The sequence below is a fragment of the Thamnophis elegans genome, chromosome 4 (genome assembly GCF_009769535.1).
Source record: "Thamnophis elegans isolate rThaEle1 chromosome 4, rThaEle1.pri, whole genome shotgun sequence".
NCBI classification, from domain to species: domain Eukaryota; kingdom Metazoa; phylum Chordata; class Lepidosauria; order Squamata; family Colubridae; genus Thamnophis; species Thamnophis elegans.
Window position 1 is genome coordinate 98,293,816 of NC_045544.1, and position 22,155 is coordinate 98,315,970.

At 38.4% G+C, this 22,155-nt stretch overlaps 1 protein-coding gene and 2 long non-coding RNA genes across 9 annotated transcripts in view; 2 read left to right on the plus strand and 1 right to left on the minus strand.

The window, feature by feature from the left end:
• Positions 1–4,552, plus strand: part of LOC116507457 — a 33,803-nt gene extending 29,251 nt beyond the window's left edge. The window contains exons 4-5 of the long non-coding RNA XR_004255209.1: positions 1,358–1,430; positions 3,142–4,552. This is a non-coding gene — a long non-coding RNA (uncharacterized LOC116507457). The remainder of the gene's footprint in view (positions 1–1,357; positions 1,431–3,141) is intronic.
• The window catches only part of KLC4 (kinesin light chain 4), a 56,335-nt gene that overhangs the window by 26,543 nt on the left and 7,637 nt on the right, over positions 1–22,155 (minus strand). For 5 of the 7 annotated variants that reach the window (XM_032215593.1, XM_032215595.1, XM_032215591.1 and 2 more), the window contains exons 2-11: positions 11,603–11,693; positions 10,174–10,438; positions 9,373–9,603; positions 8,804–8,882; positions 8,372–8,597; positions 8,055–8,142; positions 7,166–7,267; positions 6,469–6,642; positions 6,249–6,348; positions 5,822–5,874 (exon numbers count right to left, since the gene is read on the minus strand). In XM_032215593.1, coding sequence (XP_032071484.1) covers positions 5,822–5,874; positions 6,249–6,348; positions 6,469–6,642; positions 7,166–7,267; positions 8,055–8,142; positions 8,372–8,597; positions 8,804–8,882; positions 9,373–9,603; positions 10,174–10,422 — 1,302 coding nt within the window. In that variant the 5' untranslated portion in view covers positions 10,423–10,438; positions 11,603–11,693. Of the gene's footprint in view, positions 1–4,674; positions 4,881–5,821; positions 5,875–6,248; positions 6,349–6,468; positions 6,643–7,165; positions 7,268–8,054; positions 8,143–8,371; positions 8,598–8,803; positions 8,883–9,372; positions 9,604–10,173; positions 10,439–11,602; positions 11,694–22,155 lie in introns of those variants that run through there. The other 2 variants (XM_032215598.1, XM_032215594.1) reach the window with 2 other exon arrangements.
• Positions 6,566–8,797, plus strand: LOC116507458. The gene is made up of 3 exons (XR_004255210.1): positions 6,566–6,657; positions 6,848–6,970; positions 8,712–8,797. It is a non-coding gene; the product is annotated as an uncharacterized LOC116507458 (long non-coding RNA).

Consider the following 22,155-nt stretch of genomic DNA (forward strand, 5'->3'; position numbering starts at 1 on the left):
CATCTTCCTGACATACTTAGTGCTCCTCAGCAAGAGTTCCTCAGCATCTTAATGCCAAATAGTATAAAAGCATTCTCCATTCTTCAGAGGTCAGTATGGCAGGATATAAATTTCTCCCCAGATTTCCTATGAGATACTACAAATATTGATTTGTAGCAAAGTTCCAATTATGAAAACGGATATGCAAAGTTAAAAATAGGTGTGGCAAAGAATTTGATCAATAAGCTCATGTATTATAGGAATGCATTTGAGAGCAGATACTGCCTAACAAGTTCCCCGGCCTTAAATTAGAAGATTGTGTGGCATAAATTGATATTTAAAACAAAGATAGTTCTCTTAGCTTCTGCATATAAAACATTTATCAGACACTTATGCAGTTGGTTGAGAAACTTGTGGGATTATAGGCTAAGGACACAGCTTCATGTAAGTGAACTCTGGGCATAAGAATCCTATTATGCAACTTTCCACTGAAATTATGCCTGAATCACTGAGTGTTTTTTGGTGCCCTTAGCATTTTCTGAAAGGACTTCAATTCAGTCATAAATTCCATAGCTTACAACTTTGATTTTTAAAATGCCCTCAGGCAAGGTGATTTCCTAATAACTAGATGGTTCTTAGCCTGTTAAGAGTAACACTGAAATGTCAAGTATTGGGCAGATAAGTTAGAAACACAGGCAGTTGCCATATAGTTCTATCTAATAGTTATTTACTACAGTTGTTCAGGGTGTCCTGTATGGAGTTGCTAGGGACTGGATTTGGGAAGTTATGTAATATATCTACTCTGAAATACATGTATTATGAAAATGTAATCAGGTTTTGTCAGGAAGCCAACATGTAAGATTCCATTTTTGAACCCTGCTTCAAACCCAACAGTAACAGGACCCAGGTAGTTCATAATATGTCCTCCCACTTGCTGGGACAATAATAATAATAATAATGAAGAGTGGACGCTACCTTTATTGTGTTGTTTTATTCTCATTGAAAGCCTGCAATTAACTCTATATATGTTTCACTTTGGTGTTTTCTGAGTCTTCAGGACAAGCAACATCTTTCATCCAGAATCTAATATTTTATTTTGATGATGTATAACATATTAACATTTTTATGTACACACAATTTAAATAAGTTCTCACATCTTTCCCTCATAAAGTAACTTGATGTTCAGCCACTCCTCTGTAGGCCAAGCATTATAGTGGCAAAGGCAGATCAGTGCCTATATATTTCTACACAGCACACCAAAATATATTTGCAGCTCTATATGTGTTATTTAAAAATTTCCAGGATAGATTGGAAGGAAAGGTATTTGAGGGGAAAAAAACCTATGGTTACCAACAATACTCAGCCTTATTCATTGCAGATTTGGGACACAAGGTCAGAACATTGCACAGAGAGGGCAAGGAGCTGACACCCATTATATATTTGCAATACAGGTAAGTTGATTTCTGTTGTCCATCTTAGTAGCTTCCCAATACCAACAATCTTCCAAGATTATAAATGTAATAATTACAGTTATCTCCCCAAAAAATTTTTTATGTATGACTCAGAACCAGAGCGAATTAAAGACTGTATGATTAAATGGATGCAGAATCTAGACAGAGTAATTCATATGTAACAATGGAAATTCCAGTGGGGAAAAAGTACTATAAGTTTACTGAATAATATACTTAAGAGAAATTAATTTAGGGCATTTTATCTTGATACACAATTCTAATCTCAATAACTAAAATGGATAGTTCCTTCTTTAGAAATTATTGGAAATTTAACAGCCAGGTCAGATCACTTTTTCATATTGGGTGATTATGTTGTAAAGCACAACAATTTTGGTGAATAATTTATACCAGAATGAAACAAATTCTAAAACATGAATTTCCTTTCAATCTATTTTACATTTTTAAATCAAATATCATTAATCTTATATTTCCAAAATATTCAGAAGTTGCATTGTACATGTAAGTGCTGCAAAAATACTCTCTACTCCAACTAAAAAATACAATTTCCTCTGCAGAATGGCTAATTAAATTGTGAGAGTATGCTTCAATGTCCAAAATAACTTTGTAATTTCAAAAATAAATCTCTGAATTTCACTCAAATTGGAAACTGCTCTAAGTATAATTCTATATATGGGTCTGTGCCGTATCTGAAATTAGAGTTTCTCTTAACAGAGCATTGAAATTGTAACTCTAAGTTCTTAAACTAGAACAGATCTTCAGTAGCTTAGATAAAAGTTTATTGTGATTTTTTATTTTTATTTTTATTTTATACTGTGTTGATCACTGCTGTTGATATTTATACACTGTTAAGATTATAAAATGACTTATTTTCCAAACAACATATTCCATTATTTAAAGCCAGTAAATGACATTTTTAAAAAGATAACCTAATTCTACAATACTTGTAAATTCTATGTTTATTCACTATATATTTACTCCTCTTAAAAAAGCTGAATAAAATGTAATTCGAAAAACCCACCAGGTTTATTTATGCTACTGAAGATCATTCCAACAGGAATGGTAGCTAGCTATTCTGAATCTATTTTTACAATCCCCATATTTCCTATAGGGAATGAAATGAACAGAAGTCCAATCTTTTCGCACTTATTCCATAAGTGTAAATTCCATATGTTTGATGGAATGTGGTTGTTTGGAACTGCATCATATTTATAACATTACTTAAGCTATATAGATTAAATGTGACAAAAGCAATGCTCTAGTAAAATGGTTTTTATGCCCTTTAATAGTATGAAATAAACAAAAAATCAGATAGTCTAGTGGGAGAAGACATTTAAGACAATGGAAACTGAATAAATACATTACTAAAATAATGCCCTATTATTCCAATAACAACATATAATCTAATTTCTTTCCACTGCTTGGAAATACCCTATATTGCCAAAAGTATTCGCTCACCCATCCACATAATCAAAATCAGTTGTGAGTGAATACTTTTGGCAATATAGTGTATCTTTTGTGATGTCAAGCTGAAGTGCTCTGGCTCACTTCTGTGTTTAAGAAAAAGTGATATAACTTAGCTGTTAAGAGTTATTAGGTGGAAAGTTCATTGTTTGCATCACATAGGGGTTCTGATTTACATAGACAAATGGATGAATATTAAACACTGAATATTTTCCATTTCTTTGTCTAGGCTTTCCTAAATATTTCTCAGAAATATTTTCTAGCAAGATAAATACTTGAAAATCATAAATCTAACTGGCGTTGTTCCTCTAATTGCTAAATATTTTTCATCTGCCACCTTCTTCCCAAGGATTGATTCATTTGGCATTAAGCTTCAACAAATGAGAACCTAAATTCACTTTTGACAATCGGTGAGTCTGCCTTTTGCATTGATAACTGCCTTGCCTTTTCCTCTCCTTATTAAATTATCCAATTTGCTTTATGGATGACATACAATTGCAAATCCCATTAGCTGTATTCAGGAAGAAGGTATCAATATCATGTTTCATGTAGGCATCTTTTTCCATGTGTTTGAAAAATATGACATGAAAGTTTGGTAGAAGCAAAAGTACCCAAGTACCTTAAAATGATTAGAAGATAAACTGATGGTTGCTAGTATAAAACAACAAATGTATAAAATCACACAACACAAAAGAGTCCAAACCAATCCCTTGAACTTAGAAGGCTTCTGATTTAATGCTGTCATTTTTTTTTTGTATCAAGAAAATTCTCACATGCTATAAATGCAGAGATTTTTTTCAAGGGAAAAATTCAGGGTTCAAAACTAGTTCAAAACTAAGTCTTTCATGAAGAGTTCTTAATTCAGAAACTTCTCAGCATGGTCATATGGGTACAGGTCATTTTTTGTATCCAAGTCAGCAGATGGGATATATCCAAGTTAACAAATGTAACCAGTGAGTAGTTACAATGCACTGCTAGGCAAAAATTAAGAACAGCTGACACATGTTAACTAGTACCTCTTCGCACATGTATGCACATTCATTTAGCAGCAATAGCAATGAATTGGGAATCTAAGTACTGTAAAGTACTAAAATCCAGGAAATAGATATCTATTTTTATCTACTCCTGGAAGCAGCTATCAGTCACTAGATTAGATGAACAAAAAAAAAATTCCAATAGCTTTCGCAAGACAAAAACAGAATGAAGCCATCCTGCTTGAGAACTCCTATGATGTGTTGAGTACTTTAGCCCAAAATGTCCCGGAAGTTTACCAAATTTCTATTCTTAGTAATGTTTCATAGATTGTACAGATTTTTTCAAAAGAGTGAGGTGCAGAAGTTCAAAGCCAAGGACTTTGGATTTGTTGTAGTTCTAGTATGCAGAGACTTTTCAACTTAACTCTCTCTCCTCCCAATTTAGGCAAATATTAATAATTAACTTTTCTAAATCTGAGAGGTTTAAACATGGCCCTTTAAAACAGCAAACTTTAGCATTCTGGTTCTGAAATGTCTGTGGCCCAGAACCTGCTGAAATCTCTCCATTGTCCATTTTCTAGTACGTCCTAAAGCAGGGGTCAGCAACCTGCGGCTCTGGAGCCGCATGTGGCTCTTCCATCCCTCTGCTGCGGCTCCCTGTTGCTGGTCGGCTCCACAATTGATAGGGCTTTCCGTTAGTTAGGACAGGTAGAGGAGAAAGGACGCCGCACTAGGAGGAGACTCTATGATGGAATCAGACTTTCAGTCGGGGGGCTTCCAGTTAGGACCCTTGCGGCTCTGAGTGTTTAAGGTTGCCGACCCCTGTCCTAAGGAATCCACTATAACAAAGAAAAAATATGCAAGGCATGGGAAGAATAGGACAAACGTTTCCAGTTCACACTGTAGAACCTTGAAAAACATAGGATCTTCATTCAGATCGAAGGCTTGTATAGCACAGCATTTAGTTCCCACAATCTGATGCCTATGAGAATACCTTCACAAAAGGGAAAGAAGAATACTATTTTTATCATTTGCTTACCAAGAACTGGTTCTTGGCCCTGATCCTGATGTTAACTTATATCTATTATTATTAACAGTTACATTATCTATGAATTTGTACAACCTTCTCAAAAACCATCCTATTTGCTGATTATCTATACTCTATTTTATGACATATTTAATTATTAAATATACATTTTACATGTTTTTTTTAAAAAATATAGTGTTGAGACCTTTTTCAAAGAAAAACAAAAATCATAGGTCCTCCTACTCATCAGGCAGTACATTCCAACGACCTGGAATAAATTTAGCCATCAAATACGCAATTCAACAATTGATGAATTATTTTTTTTGAAGGATAAGGAATCCTATAAAAAAGAAGTATACTCCCCAATAACCTAGATCCAAGCAATAAAGGTCGAGAAACAACTGGCATTTCATGTTTCACTTGGAAATAAACTGACAAGACTGTGCAACACTTCAGACACAAGGGTAATATGCAATCTTGGAAAGGTCTTTCATAGATCAATTTGACTGCTGAGCTAGTTTTCCCCCCAGGAAGGGATGCAGTTGCCATATCAACTAAAACTGACAAAAGGCATACATGTGACCCAATTTAGAAGAGAAAGTTCTACAGTCCCACTAGAATAGAGACTCTTAACAGCAAGGTTACCCTAAGCACAATGGGAAGGAAAGTGATTATTTTTATCTGTCTTGTACCTAATTCAGTTTACCTGGATAACCCTGGGCTCCTGTGTGTTTTGAGAGGGTTTTTGTCTCTCTCTACATTATACATCATTTAGATTGTGTCCCTCTTTTCAGTTAGTTTTTTTCTAATCTATAATTATTCCCAAATATCATTCAGAAGTTCCTTCAGCTACTTGATGGTTTAGGATGGCACTGCAATGCCTATGAGAGCACTGATCTCATCCTCACCTTGCTCATTTTCTCCCTTTCTTCTGCATGCATCCATATAGGCTTGTGTTCATCTGTAGAGAAAAGATAAGAGGAGGGGGGAAAGGTCTCTGTATACATTATAATGGTATTTTTAGAGGAACCTCTAATATATTGGCTTTCAGATCCCTTTCCCCTTGCTCATAGATAAATAAGCAAACACTTGATAAGCAAGCTACAAGAGATTAGACAATGTAAACTTCACCGCTAATGAAAAGTCTTTACAGATTGTGTATCATTTACTTATCAAAATGTGGCCAATGGAAAAATAGGCTCTTTTCCACACATATCTGTCCTAACAATATGGAATGTTCGAGAAACCTTCACAATTAACATGCAAGAGTTTCAATCTCCTTCTAAGGCCTGGTCTCTTTCCGCATGTTGCCTCCTCCTTCTTTGATGTACATACCATCAACAGTGCCAAATTCTTTCACATGGGCACGGGTGAGAATTTCCTTGTAGAGGGTCTCGGCATCCTTGTATTTGGCTTGTTTCAGGTAGCAAGAAGCCTGGCAGAGTACAAGGGACATTGTTATAAAAGTATGGAAAAAAAACATTCCATAGCCAGTCACCCCTCAGCTCAGATAATCATTTGTCTCCATAGTTCTCATATCAACAAATAGACCCACCAGATTGTTCTTTGTTTTAGCAACATTTGGATCATCAGGCCCTAGGCGGGATTCGTAGATCTCCAGTGCTCGGCGATAGTAATATTCTACTTCTTCATACTTGCCCTGATTCTGGCATAGTAAAGCCAAGTTATTTAACTGTTTGGCCACATCTGGGTGATCTTTGCCAAGAACCTGAAAATGAAGCAGGTAAGAATAATTTATAAAATTCTGGGAATTCTGCAATTTATAAAATACTGGGAACTTTTCTTTCCCTGGGAAAACTGCATCATAAATACCATTAAAACTTGAATTTTGTACATACATAGGTTCATATTATATGCATATTAGCCTCATTATGGATATAGTTCATCCAAAATATATTTCTCTTCCGAAACAGGCTTCTATTGTAGGAATCGCAAGCAGCAGACTTGGTCGTCACAAACTGTAACTACCGATTCACCCAGAACCAAAAATATGTGCGGGACTGCTGTCCATGCATGCACACGGCATTGAAAAAATTGTAAGTTTATAGGATATGATAGCGCCAGGGTGGGTGGGTGGGCCCAGCTGCTTATTGGAACTACCGGTTTGCCCAAATTGGTTCAAACTGGCAGCAGCCCACCTCTGGCAAGCAGTAAAATTTGTTGTATAGACTCAGTAATGAATGGCCCCATAGCCTAAACCTTCTTCTTTCAAGCTTCTGAAAGAAAAATACCTTTTCCCGGATTTCCAGTGCCCTCTTGCATAATGGTTCTGCCTCCTTGTATTTCCCTCTTTTGCCATACAGAACAGCTAGATTGTTTAGGGTTGCAGCAACCTGCAGAGAGATGTGGAAACAACTGCATGAGAACTAAGGAAAAATCGAAACACACACACACACACACACACAAATACTGGGCATAAAAAGTGATACTCCATAGAGAGCCCATTTGTTATAACTGGCAACATTAACTGTAACTGGATATCTGAAACAGGGCCCAAATTGTGTCACCATTTCTCAGCAGGATACGATTTCAAGAAATCACATTGTTCTATTCAGTTACATACTTCTTTTGCCAACAATCTGTAAAGCAACATATGTATTGATATCCTAAGTATTAAATAAAGCAATTACTGTATATATGAATGTGGGCCCAAATGTCACTACCATAATCACATGCTTAGATTTCCTTACAAAGCTACCTGCCCAATGTTGCCTCACTGCTTAGGAAACAAAGGCGTGGACAGATAGACTTTTGATTCAGATTGCTCTATCTCAGTGAAAAGTCAAAGATATTTCTTCATTTGTCCTGCTTTCTTTCTTAATGCTGTGCTTTTTCATTAATGCCTCTTATAGGGATATATACTCCATTAGTGGTTGGTCAGATTCCCTTCCTTGTGGTTTATTTATTAGGTTTATTTTGTGTGTGTGTTTGTGTGTAGAAGAAGCTTTCTTCAATCTGGTGCCCTCCAGATACATTGTTTTGATCATCCTCAATTACCACAACTAAAATATGGATTAGCCTGGGAATCAGAAGAATTGATCAGGCAATGACCCAATTACTTTCCAGTTACTATATATTTGGATCCTCCTTCTTGAAGTGAAAGAAATAATAGCCACTTACTGCAGGGTGATCTTTGCCAAGAGTTTTCTCTCTAATAGACAATGCATCATTTAACAGGTGAGCTGCTTCTTTATATTTATTTTGATCCCTGTAACAAAATGTTAGATGCAGAACTGTTTAAAAATATAACAATTTATATAAACATAACACAAACAAAGAGATTACATTGCACAGACATAACATCCCGCCTTAATAAAGGTTGCCACAATAGGGATTGACTACACCACCCTCCCTCATGCTCCCTCTTTCATTTCTGTTCCTGACATGCTGTTTCATCTCCACAAGAAGCAGGTACCTTCTACCTCTCTATTCCTCACCTATATACTAAGGCCAAGATGTTGAGCATGGTGGCCACATCAGGGTGATCGTGTCCTGAAGTCTTCTCCAAGTCCTCCAGGGCCTGCTTGCAAAGAGGCACAGCCACCTCGTAACGTCCCTGTGATGCATACTGGATCACCAGATTATGTAGTGTACGCAAGCGTGCTGGGATCTCATAACCACCTTGCTGAGCAGCTGCTACAGCACTGCTGTGTTGATGAGGCACTGCAAATACATATCACATCAATAAATAAAGAAGCACAGCATGAAATGCTATATTATGGTTTATTCATACAAGTAAGAATTGTCACTCCTTTATGTCTTTAATTTTTCAATCAGATGGAATATTTGGAGACTGTCAAGTTAAACAGCACTTCATACAGTATTTGTGTCTGGTCTCCCCATAAGAAGAATGAAAGAATGAAACTTACACCCTGGCCCCTGATCCTCTTCCTCATTTGGAAACAAGTCATCCAAAGAATCCTTTGTGGAATCACCTTCCTTCTCCTCCTGAAATTTTAATATAGAAAAGCACCAACAGAAAGGGGTAGAAAGAGATAATTATGTATTAGTACTGCAAGGTTTTTATGCCCAACTCTGATGCAAATGATAAAATGTTATTTTTCTCAGGAAGATAATTCAAGATAGTAATTACAAGGGTAGGTTACCTGTGCCTGTTATAGGTAGTAGAGACAAACTGAAAGTATTAGATAGGAACTCTGAGAAAGCTATTACTAGCTTATTTTGGATGCAGAATCTTCCGGTAAGCACAGATGCTCTACACTAGTGGTTCTCAACCTGTGGGTCGGGACCCCTTTGGGGGTCGAACAACCCTTTCACAGGGATTGCCTAAGATCATTGGAAAACACATATTTTTGAAAAAATACAGAAAACATAAAATAATTTTATGGTTGGGGGTTACCACAACATGAGGAACTGTATTAAAGGGTCGCAGCATTAGGAAGGTTGAGACCCACTGCTCTACACTATAGATTCTCACCGTTGGGGATACATCTTCATCATATTTCTTCAGCTGGTTCATGAATTCCAAGTGTTTTTTTTCTTCTTCAAGCTGTGCCACAGTTTGTTCACTGCGCTGCAACTTCTGCTGAGTGTTTGCTAGTTCATCTCGTAGCCACTGATTCTCCTGGCATAGCCTGCGCACCTGGGCCCGCAATTTCTGCTTTTCGGACTCCACAGCATTCAGGTGGTTTGACAGAGCCATCATGACCTGGTCCAAGAGAAAAAAGGAGAAATATCTGTCTTGAGAAATGACTCTTTTATCAAACTTCCCAATCTTAAAGGAAAAGAGAACATATACATCACCAAACAGAATTCCAAGACTTGTCAGAAAATTAGCATATTTCTTATGGTCTTGGAACAAGCCAAGGACAGAACTGAACAAAGAACTGGTTTTTAAGCACTACAAAATAACGAAAGTTTGGACTATAAATCAGTGTTGTGTAACATAAATTATCTTAGATGCTTGTTCCATTTTTTTTGGGGGGGGGGGGGTTGGAAAAAGAGAGAAGAACCACATTGCCAGGAAGGAGGAAAAGGAACAACAAATATAATTGGCTACGCCATCTCAATCTTATCAGCTTTGTAAGTCCTGCATTGTACATGGGTGGCTAAAGGTGTGTCATCTACATTTGCAAACCCTGATATACTGATGTCCTTAATTTGAAGATACATATATTTGCTATTCTGAACACTTAATCCCATTTTTCCTCAATCAAAAGAAAAAACTGTGACTGTGTTTGGTTGCTTTTTTTGAGTCCTATACAAAACTGCAGCTGACCTGAGCTTCTCCAAGTCCCAACTCAATCATTTCCACTGATTTGCGCAGCAGGTTGGCTTTCTCGTGTACTAGATTGGCTTCTTCATCCTTCTTCAGACACTTGATAGTCTCCAGTAGGCTGTGCAAGATCGAGTTATGCTCATTTTTAAGGGCCTCCAGCCCTTGCATCACCAGTTTAGTGTTGGAAATAATCTCTTCTTGGGTTAGCTTGTCCATTTTCTCTTCCCTGGGGTACACCATAGTGGACATAATCTTTCAGTATTACCTCCATTTAAAGAAGAAAAAACAAAAAGGTTAGTACACGCCACAAGTTACTTAAACAATAGATTCTGAAAGTTAAAACCAACGAAGTGATATTAGGAATAAAGATCTTATTCCCATTTTCATTTGTAAAGTGGGCATGAAGGAAATTCCCACCATATTTGAACACTGTACATCCTTGTAAAAATGGCAATATGGTGCCCAGCATGTTACTGGAAAGAGCAGATGGAGATAAAAATGGCAGTTACATCAAAATTGACATTCTCTTATCGCCCCCGTAACCCTAGGAATCTAGAAGGCTGATTTAACTGTCATTTAAAAACCACAAGAAAAACTATAAGGAATTAAGACTTCCTTAGGGATCCAGAATGAACAAACAGGAATAGGAATGTATGTTTCCAGTAAAGTAATAGAAAGTAGAGGGATTTTTTTCTCTTTTGTTTACAATCTCTACATTAGAGAGCCTTTCTGAGATTAAATAAATAGAAGTACAATTTAGGGGAAAAAAGGGAAGACGAGAAGTAGCAGCCAAAAACAAGCAGGAATGTTACTCACTGCGGAGCAGAAGATTTGGAGGCAAATCCTTAACATTAAGATTTGTGATAGTTAATTGTTCAACATGCTTAAAAATATAAGGATCCTGCTTGCAATCTAGACTCTGTCATTAACAGGCATCTTTATGAACATCTTTGAAAAACATAATTGCTAGCTCTTACTACAAAATAACAGGGTTTTAAAAAGTATTATCCATGTGAAAGCATATTTAACTCTATTTATATATGCCTGAAATCTAAAGCAAGCTTTGAAGAGAGTGACGCAAGGAAAACAAGCCGGAAACATATCATTCAACAAATAAAAACTGGTAAACTTTCACAAACACACCTAATACAACATATGAAACGTATGTGCAAATAAAGTTTGCAAATGAAGAATCAAAGGAGAGAATTACAGCCACTGCAAGCCTTATTCAGTCTCACCAAGCCTTCTATTCTTTGTTATTAAAATCACAAACAAATCAGACTGCTTTTCCACTGCCAATCCATTGCGGGTCAGTGACAAAGACACAGCAATTATCCAACTCAAACCCCAGGCTGACCGATTCATCCACACCCCAAAGAAAAGACACTCCAACACACAAAGCACCTACATGTTTTAGCAAGGAACTTACCTCATAACAGCGGTGCAACCTGCCCTGTTGCTGCAGATACAAAGGGGACAAGTTGGGCCACGTGATCCGTTGGCAGCAGGCCAAGCTATTACTGGGAGCAGCCGGACCAGTAAGGAGGAGAAAAAGAGAAGAAAGAGGAAGATATCAGCAGATCTTCCTTTGTTCTCCGGTAGTCCCACCTCTGTGTATTCAGGGTTCTTTGCTAGGCAACAGCCACCGCCCCCTCATGGGAGGGACCAACAGAAAATCCCCCTCAACAATAACAAACCCAACCCACTTAAGGATAATTGGAGCCCCCTTAGCACAGAAGCTGCTCAGAAGAGGCCAGAGCAATTCTATAAGGAAGTGGATGGAGGTGCTCTGGGTATTTTGTTTTGCCCCAAGAGGAAGAAAGGTGTGTGTGTATTTCTGTGTGTGTGTGCTCATGAAAATGAACCTGGATGACATTTTGAGGAAAGGGAAAAAAAACACCTTTCTTTGGTGAAAGAGGAGTACTGATGGGATTCATGAAGCAACCAAAGTAGATTAAAATATAATTAAAATTAAAATTTAATTAAAAACTAAGCAATCATGTTAAGCCTTCATATGATTTATTTGTTTAGAAACAGCTTGTTGAATACAGTAACCATAGATCAGTGTTTCTCAACCTTGGCGACTTTAAGTCCTGTGGACTTCAACTCCCAGAATTCCCCAGTCAGCTGGCTGGGAGATTCTGGGAGTTGAAGTCCACAGAACTTAAAGTCGCCAAGGTTGAGAAACACTGCCATAGATTGTTAGCCTGGTGGTTCTGGGTTCAGAATTCTGCATGTACACAGCCAATAGGCGGTACTGTAAGTTCCCTGGGAATCTTCCATGTACAACACCGAACAACATTCAAATTAACAGCTGAATTTGTTATTTTAGAACAATGACACCCAATCTTAATTGGGTTACTGTGGATACATTTGCATTATGAGGATATGGCACTTTCCTAAATTAGCTGTCATTGGACTGATGGAGGAGGGATTTGTACATTCCAAAAGTGCATGTCACAGTGGCCATGGATAATCACAAAACAGACATCTGCCAGAAGGCAAACTGCTGAGGTTTTATTTCTCAATATCCCATCTGGCTGCTCTTCCTGCAGAATGCTTTCTAACACTCCAGCTTACTTTATATATGTATTTTAGAATCAAACACAGCAGTGGGTGTTAGTCACCCACCATGTTTATGTTCCAAGAATACTTAAGGGTCCCTATAGGCAGCCTATTCTTGGAACTGAAAATTACGCTGGATGTTATTTTGTGACGACCTTTAGAAGCTGACTACCTTTACAATAAATTAGAAATTCTAAACAAGTTAGGAAAAACATGCAGAGCATGGCTTCTGGAAACCTCTCCAACCCCTTAAGACAAGCTCTATCTATTTTGGGCCACATTACAAGAAGAGAACAGTGTTTAAGAATGGAGCAATCAGATGCCTTGCAAGTTATTGCCTAAATGCCTCTTCCTTAGGGACGCATTGGGAATTTTTTTCTGATTTTTTTTCCTCCCCAGATCCTGATTGGATCCAGCTCAATTTCAAATTCAAGCTTTCTTTTGCTGGTTTCTCCTGTCACACCAGATTTGGTCCCATTCTATCAGGTTTGACAGTTTCCTGCTGATGAGCAGCCAGATGGGCAGAGGCCTGACGCCCTTTGCATAATTTATTTTCAATGTTCCATTTGGGTAGGAAACAGTAAAAAAAAGGCACAAACTTTTGACCTAATGCCAATGCAGGTATCCATGCATTATCCATATATTTCCATCTCATATTCTAAAAAATAGGAAATCAGCCATTGTAGATTTTTCTCTTCCTCCTAGCATTTATTGGAAGGCTCCTAAAAGCAAGCTGAATGTATTCTAGCAGAACCTAATATGAATGTCTGCAAAATGTCTGCAATCTGCTCTTACATCTTGCTTTAAATACATAGACATCAATATGTGCACTTTTTCTACTTCCCCTCCTAACATTTAATTTATCATCAGTTCTCATGAGATATGGAAATCTGGAAATGTTTCCAGTTTTTGGTAACTTTTGGATCTGCCTTAGAAGAGGCAATAAAAGTGGCCAGAGCAAGAAACTTTGCAACAGAAGGTAGGATTATCAGAAAATAATAGGGAAAAACCTGAATGCTGCAAAATGGATATTCACAAAAGAAGAAGAAATAGAAGATTATCTTCCTAAATTCATGTGAAGATCGATCCAAATGTTTGTACAGACGTAATAGATTTTCAGAAGCATTCTTTAATATAACTTTCCCTACTATGGGTATTCCAACACGTTTGGCAGCTCCTTTTCAAGGCTGGGCTCAAATAAAATAGGCACAAAATAATTCAGGAATGTCGGATAAGTAATTTATCTAATCTATTTATTTATTTTCTACAGCACTTAAATTCCAGCCATTCTATATCAAGAGCAAGATTCAAGCCTAGCCCAAGAACAACATAGAAAAATTCAGCCAAAGTTCAGTTTTTTATTTGTTGATACCAAATATACAGAATTTTGCCAGATTAAATCTGTACTATTCTCACCCAGTTGGATATACCCTGAGATATTCTAGGAAGTGGTTGTTCTTTCTTCTTCTGTCTTATATCCAACTCCAGACTGAGTTGCCTCTTGTCTTGTCCCCCTCCTAGGAATGTGTTCCCTTCTTTCTGGGAAACTACTACTTCTCTGAGGTCTATCACACCACTTCCTCCTCTATAGGCACTATCCCTCATATCAGGAAGCATTTACAGTAAAATCAAACTCCTCCTGCCTGAGCTATCTAAATTGGTAAGAGCAGCAGTCCCCAACCTTTCCAGTTTGGCAACCCAGCCTGGCCCCGGTGTGTGCGTGTGTGTGATGTGAGTGACAGGCACACAGCTCCATGTGTACAAGCGGTGGGTATGCGTGCCCTCCACTCGTGCGGAGCTTCGCCTGCAAGCAAGTTACAAGACTTGTGCTCATAAGTGAAGCTCCACTTGCCTGAGAGGCAGTCACTTTTGCACTCACGTGTGGAGCTCTGCTTGCTTGAAGCTCCGCTCATGTGAGCACCCTCCAATCGTGTGAGCGGAACTTCATACCCATGCACTTGTCCATCTCTCCCATGGCTCGGCTTCGAATAGGCCGTGGTCCAGTAGTGGGCCGTGACCTGGTGGTTGGGACCCCTAGGTTATAGTACTCTCTATGGGTGGGAGGCCTAAATTCTATTTATCTATTTAAAGATAGATTTGACATCAGATTTCTTTCCTCTAACCGTTTGAGAACTATTGGACAACATAAGATCATAAACCTGCCTTATGTGTAGTTCTTTTGAGACTTTGAGTCAATTTTGACTCCTAATGAATGTCTGAACAAGTGCTTATAGTTTTCTTGACAAGGTTTGGCAAGAAGTGATTTTGCCCCTGCCTTCTTCCTAAGGCTGAGAGAAAATTCTATTGAATCCAAAATTCTATTGAAATTATGATCCAGGAGTGATTGTAGGCAAAATGTGAATTCCATTCACTATCAAACCTAAGAGATGCCCCCTACATAAAGGTAAAGGTTCCCCTCGCACATAAGTGCTAGTTGTTCCCGACTTTAGGGAATGGTGCTCATCTCTGTTTCAAAGCCGAAGAGCCAGCGCTGTCCAAAGACATCTCTGCGGTCATGTGGCCGGCATGACTAAATGCCAAAGGCGCACGGAATGCTATTACCTTCCCATCAAAAGTGGTCCCTATTTTTCTACTTGCATTTTTACATGCTTTCAAACTGCTAAGTTGGCAGAAGCTGGGACAAGTAATGGGAGCTCACTGTATTACACAGCACTAGGGATTTAAACCACCAAACTGCCTACCTTTCTGATCAACAAGCTCAGCTTCTTAGCCACTGAGCCACCGTGTCCCTGCCACCTACATATAACTGCTTAAAGTGTAAGAAATATTCACAACAAGCCGAACTGAAAATGTTTTCCACGACTGTTTGTAAAGTGTTCTACTATATATTAGACTGGAGATAGCAAATCGGTATTTTGTATTATGCATGGTACAAGCTTCTTGGTTAGAATTTGATCTCCAAACATAAAAAAAATATAAAAGGCAAGTAAAACATTGTCTTGACTTTAAAAACTATTTTACTTCATTGCATGGTTTTAAAAGTTAATTTAGCAAGCCAGTTTGGTGTAGTGATTAAGGCATCAGACTAGAAACTGAAAGACTGAATTCTGTTCCTATCAGTGGTGAGTTCATATCAGTTCAGACTGGTTTGGCTGAACCAGAAGTGTTTTGGTGGCCTGGGTCGCTGCGAACTGGTTCCCCGGGCAGCACCGTCAGCTTGTTTTTTAGTTCTGTGTATGCGCAAAACAATTTTAATTGTACTGGGCATGCACTAGCAATTATTAACTCTCTTAATAAATTGGAACTTTGAGCAATACTTTGCCTTGAACTCTGATTTAATTTTGGATGTTATTTGGAACCCTGACATGGAGGTATGCCTGCCAGAACCCACCCCTGACTCCTACCTTAGACAAAAAGCCAGCTAAGTGACCCTGGGCCAGTCATTTTTTCTCAGAAGAAGGGGACAATGCAAAACTATTTCTAAAAAATCTTGCAAAGAAAACTGCAGGGACATGTCCAAGACATGATTGAAGGTGGGGGGGAATCTTATAGTTTTATTACTTTCACTAATTGGAATGTATTCATTTTTAAAGTCTCTTCTTGTAAGGCTTACTGATACTCTGAATGATCTGGATCAGTGGTGGGTTATGACCGGTTCGCCCCAGTACGGGCGTATCGGTGCCTGCTGGGAGCACCAGGTACGGTACGGTGCTCCGGAGGGCCCACCCACCCTCCTTACCTCTATTTGAGCCGACTGGGACATTTGCGCACGCACACGGAATGTACGGCACCTACACGATGCTCCGCTAAGCAGCTGGAGCGGGCAGTGGATACACATGCACATGGTGGACGCCTGACCCCATTGCAGCATACCGCTTGCAACAGGATCCGGAATCCACCATTGATCTGGATTCATATTCATTTTTTCTTAATACTCAATGAATCATATTAAAATAGGCTTATTATATAATGTTGCACAATCCAGTCAAACAAAATGTTTATGGATCCTTCCTTTTTAAATAATAAACTAGTCTATACAAGTTTCAGTAAAGGTTATTTGAATTCCAATTTAGTTCTGCACCCTTGGGCTATCAATTCCTATGATTAAAACATAGGTATGGAAAGGGGAAAAGACATGTTCACATTTTGTAAAGCAGGTCTATAAAATATATGTCCTCCATCCTTATTTCCGTAGATACGTTGGCTAGGGAAGAATCATCAAGATAAAATAGAGAAGTAGTAATGTATACAACTTAATTAGTGTGCAAAGTTTTTGAGATTCCCTCATCATCATATATAGGGGAATTACCATCTCAAAATATAGGAAAGCCCCTGTCTTAAGTTTATTTTCAAGCTCAGCCAACTGTTGTCCAGAAACTCCATCACTTTGTGACAGATCCTGGTGGTGGCTCTGAACATTGTTGCTATCCCCCTGGCAAACCAGATCTTCAACCTGAGAGTCCCCTTGGATTCAAACTCTTGCTGGATAAGAAGGTGGTGTTAGGAAGTTAGCATCCATGCCTCTCCTATAAGAATGAAATATCCTAGGTCTAGGAAATATTAAAAAGGCAGAATATTATATTTCCCTGAGTGTGAAAATGGAGAAACATGTTTTTAAAGACAAAGTAGCTCCCTGCAGCTTCCTGCCGCTCCCCCGCCCCCCCCCCCGCCCTTGTCAATAAGCCATTGGGGCCTGGGCCAGTCTATTCTATATAACAAAGGTAGGATTAGCCTTCTACCCATCTCACCTGGGAGGACTGCATCAGCCAGCAGGACAAACAGACTTTGGTCTCAGAATAGCCTACAAAGTTGCCCCTGCACCACCCCCTGGGAGTCTCACCACCAATCAGAATGCATTTCTTACACAGGAACGGGAAGCTCTGGGGTGGGGCCCAAGAGGGCATAAAACCAGGCACTTTCAGCATCTCTGCCTCTTTTACTTCTTCACCCAACATCTTGAAGCATGTGATCCTGTTCAGGAACTCAAGCCATGTGATCCTATCCACCATGTGATCCTGTCCACCATTAAACCATCTTTCCAAGCAGCCTCCGTGTTTCCAGTGTCTTTTTCCCCACTTGGAACTGAACCCAGGACATTTCTTCCAACAGTGGAAACCATGATCTGGAGGCCCTTTCCTGCTGGTGAGCCAGTTGCAGTTCTATTTGAAGCCTCAGTAACTATAATTCACACCCTGATTGCCACATGTTTAGAATCTTGGAATGCACTTTACATGGAGATACCTCTGAAAATGAATTAGAATTTATAGTCGGTAAGAATGTGGTAGCCAACATGCTAACAGGTTAAGATGTACTATGTAAGCATAAATTGATTCTCTAGTGATTATTGAATGCTGGTAGACCTTGAAGTCCAAGCAAGTGCTGATTTTGACCTATAAAGCTCATTTCCAGGGTGCTTTAGAGCAGTTTCCCAACCTTTCTAGCTTTGCGGACTGGCTGGGGAGGGGGGCACCACTCTGTGTGAGAAGCGGGTAACTGCATGCCCGGGCAGCTCCATTTGCGCAAGTGGCGGACATATGTGCCTTCATCAGAAGCTGATATTATAGTCCCAGTGAAACACAAAACTCACAAAATTGTAACAAGTTGTATTGTTCCAGGGAGATAAGCAAAGTGGCCACCATAAGTGGACTCGTACTTTAAAGCAGATATTATATAGCAAACAGATAATGCAAGACCATTTTCTACCATTGTTAGTCATGTCTATGCATCCTAATGCAAAGCACGTTTTGCCTCTTACCAATTTGTTTGTTTTTACAGCAACTGCTCCCTTTTGCTTGCCTTGGGGTACTATTAGTGCAACTACATCCTTATTTACTAATGAAGTGACTAAGGGAATCTGAACTTTATTTAGTCTTTTCCAGCTTAATATTCGAAGTTGCGAAAAAACTAGTCTGATCATGCATACTTTTCTGCCACCATTAGCTGTTCCACCTTTTCATTCCTGCAAAGTGCTCCGTTTATTTTCCCTGTAAAAGTAAGTTAAGCCCTCTAGGTACTTTGTCAAAAAGAATGGACAGCCTCTTATTTTTGTCCAACAGCTCTCAGTGCTGAAATATCCACCCAAGAGCATCTCACTGTATATCAGACTTGATTTCCATAAAAATATCCTTGAACAAATTGATGCTTCAGGAACTGCAAGGTAAATAAATATTTATAGAAAAGAGGAAAAACAACAGGGCAGCAATCTGTGTTCCTTCCCCATCAGAGACAGAATTACTATCCACAGGGTGATTCACCTCTACAGCACTAATAGCAGCAGGAAAATATGAAAATATACTGCCAAGAAACAGTGGATGTTCTCCTATATGCCCAAATAAATACTGGTACTAATCTCTATGATAGCAAGGAAAACTAAGGAGCAGAAATCAGCATCCTTTCAGGCTGCTAATCCTGTATCTACCATCAAGTTCATCCTTGCCTCTTCAAAGCTATCTTTCTTTCTTCCGGAAGAGGCCATTTATAGTTCTTCAAAGCCCATTTCAGTATATTATTCAATGCTCCATTTATCAAAAATCTCATTGCAAAGCAAGTACTTTGAGCAAAACAACAACCTTTCAGGGATCTATTTGGGATTGTAATCAGTCTTTGTTTATAGCAGAGTCCCCTGCATGATGACTTTCACCCATTGTTTGGATACTCAGCATAATTGTTTATCCCTTGATGTATAGATACCTGCATCTAACCACAAGCCTTGGCAATATCTAATATCTTTTTTCTAATATGATGCTTTTGCCTCTTTCTCATCCCTGTGTTAAAATAACATTTATCCAAGGCAGCATCATTTGCTTTATCATCTATTATCTTGGGGGGAAGAGAGGTGACTACAGTGACTTGAAACAAAGACAACAAAGAGAGGATAATGATCAGCAACAAGAACAGTAATCGTCATCCCTGGAAATTGTATATTTTCTTTTCTTTCTTTCAGTTCAAAGATTGCTGGATTGAACTTCCAACTAAGCTTTGTGGGGGGTGGGGGGATTCATCAATCATCCAAAGATCTAAACTTAAATCCTTCATGCAATACAAGACCACAGGAAATTTCTTAATGGGGCAATACTCATGAAGGAATCTAAACACTTTAATTTCTATTTGATATGTACAAATGATCATTCCTCATTATACCCTATTCCTGATCAGAGGCTTAAAATTTCTGGTACTGTTTATGAATATATTTTTGTTATGACTCAGTTGGCCAAACTGGCTATTTTACAAAATGCCAACGACTGCTAATTTAAGAAACTGATCACAGAAGCCATTTTGCTCATTAGAGAAAAGATGGGGTATATAAATTACCAGTAAGAAGATGGGCACAGAGTCTTGAAATGTATTGTTCAATCCTGTACAAAAATACCCATTGCTCAACTAAAATGAGAAAGGGGACCTACTAGCTAATGCAGCATTAATAAGACATATTACATTTCCAGTTCCAAATGCACATAAATGAAAGTAATTTCATGGAATCTGATTTAAAGAACCTGAAGATTGTTGTGGGAATTAGTTTGCAAACAAAATAAGCTTTTGGTCAATATCTAAAAACTAAAAAAGAGGCAGAAAAGAGAAATTCTGTAAAAACATGTTTGAATATTTTGAATTTCAGATGAAGATCTTGTTCCTTGGACCTCTGAGATTTGAAAAAAGGAACAGGCTTTGGGGCATAATGTCCTTGCAAGAATTATGTTGGCAGAACGATTCCCACAAGACTCTTTGCTGATAATCTGTCATGCTTGGGATAGAAGAGATGCTATTACTCCTAGAATAGTTAAACTGTAGTCCTGCTATTTATTTTATGTGATATTTTAATTATTTTATCAGTTACTCTGCCAAGTTCCTTGTGGTTCTGTGAGAAGATTATTTGCAGTCTTCCAGATGTTACAGTAATGTCTTTTTAATTGCAATGCAATCTAGACCTGCCTCTGGTCATTGTTCTATCTCTGTCTACCGTGAGAAGAACTTCCATCTTCTTATAAAGCAAGATCTCATCATCCCTTATTTTTCTTGATACAATCATGAACTAAAAAGAAATCCATGAAGCCTCAGCCTCAAATCTGAAGGCATGACAAGACCAAGACACACATATATCAGTCTTCTACTGCTGTCACTTTCTAACATATAAACACATCTTCAGGTGATAAGCAGGGTTATGATATATTTTGATGAAATATAGGCACAACCAAAGCTTTAAGAAGTTGAAGGCAGAGCTAGACTTTGCTCCAAGTAGTAGATTGGTTACTATAACATCCAAGTATAAGGAAGCCTTGTTTGTTGGTTATATGAATTGAGTGGAAATGTTAAGACTTCTATTCTATTGCTGGGTATATATTAACTCTGCCCTCTCATATCAAAGATGGCTTAGTTCCAACCACACCCAACTGCTAATGCATTTTTGCTTTCTCTAGCTAGCTGCATGCTGAACTGCAGGAGGTTATATTAATGGATATTAAAATTTAAATGTGGGCTGAGAGCAAAGGGAGAAGGAAAGCTAATGTTGCACGTAAGTGCAAGCTGGCCAAAGCTATCTATATACTATTAAAACCCTCCTGTCTATTTGTAATCCTCAGTTAATGGGGCATCACAGCACAATTTTTAAAAAATTCAAGTACCTCAAATCTGTTAAAGAAAGTGTACAAATCCAGGACCCAATACTCCCGTGTTATTGACATTTCCAGGATCTTCATAACAGTTGCATTCAGAAAATTGTGGCTGCTGCAACATTGCTGCGGTTATCCGCGGTCATGTGATTGTGATTTCTGATGCTCTCTGCCGATTTCTAATGAGCAAAGTCAATGGGAAGTTGGCAGAAAGTGGGAAGTTGCTTTCACTCCGCATTTTTGCCACCTGACCATCCAAAGGAAACATTTCTGAAAGAATGACCTAATGGGTTGTGGGTTGTTTAGTATTCCTCTAATCACTAGCCTCCAGAAGTTATGGGTGCTCCAACACTGGAGGTTTTTAAGAAGACACTGGTCAACTATTTGACTGAAATGGTATAGCAGGGGTTTGAGCAGGGAGTTATTTAGAAGACTTCCAAGTTTCCTTTCAACTCTGTTACTCTTTTATTCTGTTACCATTACTAAGTTTTCTCCAGTTAATATCCATAGGATCAATCAGAAAATGCAGTAACCATCTTTTTTAGTATAAAAATAAGTACTATTTTAATAACCTACTTTTCAGATAAATGGACTCAAGTTATTTATAACAATTAACATTTATTACATAAATACTAAACAGGGCTGCACAGAAATCTGGGTTCAGAGGGCCAAATGTGATTTGGAACACAGGTGTGTGCACAACACAGCAATTAGGAACACCTTAAAGAAGACAGACCTTTCTTTGGACTGAAGAACATATCCCCAAAACTGGCAAGCAATTTTGGGAAAAGACATGTGGTTAAAGGGTTCCTGCAGATTATGCGTCCACACAAATATATATACTCCAAAT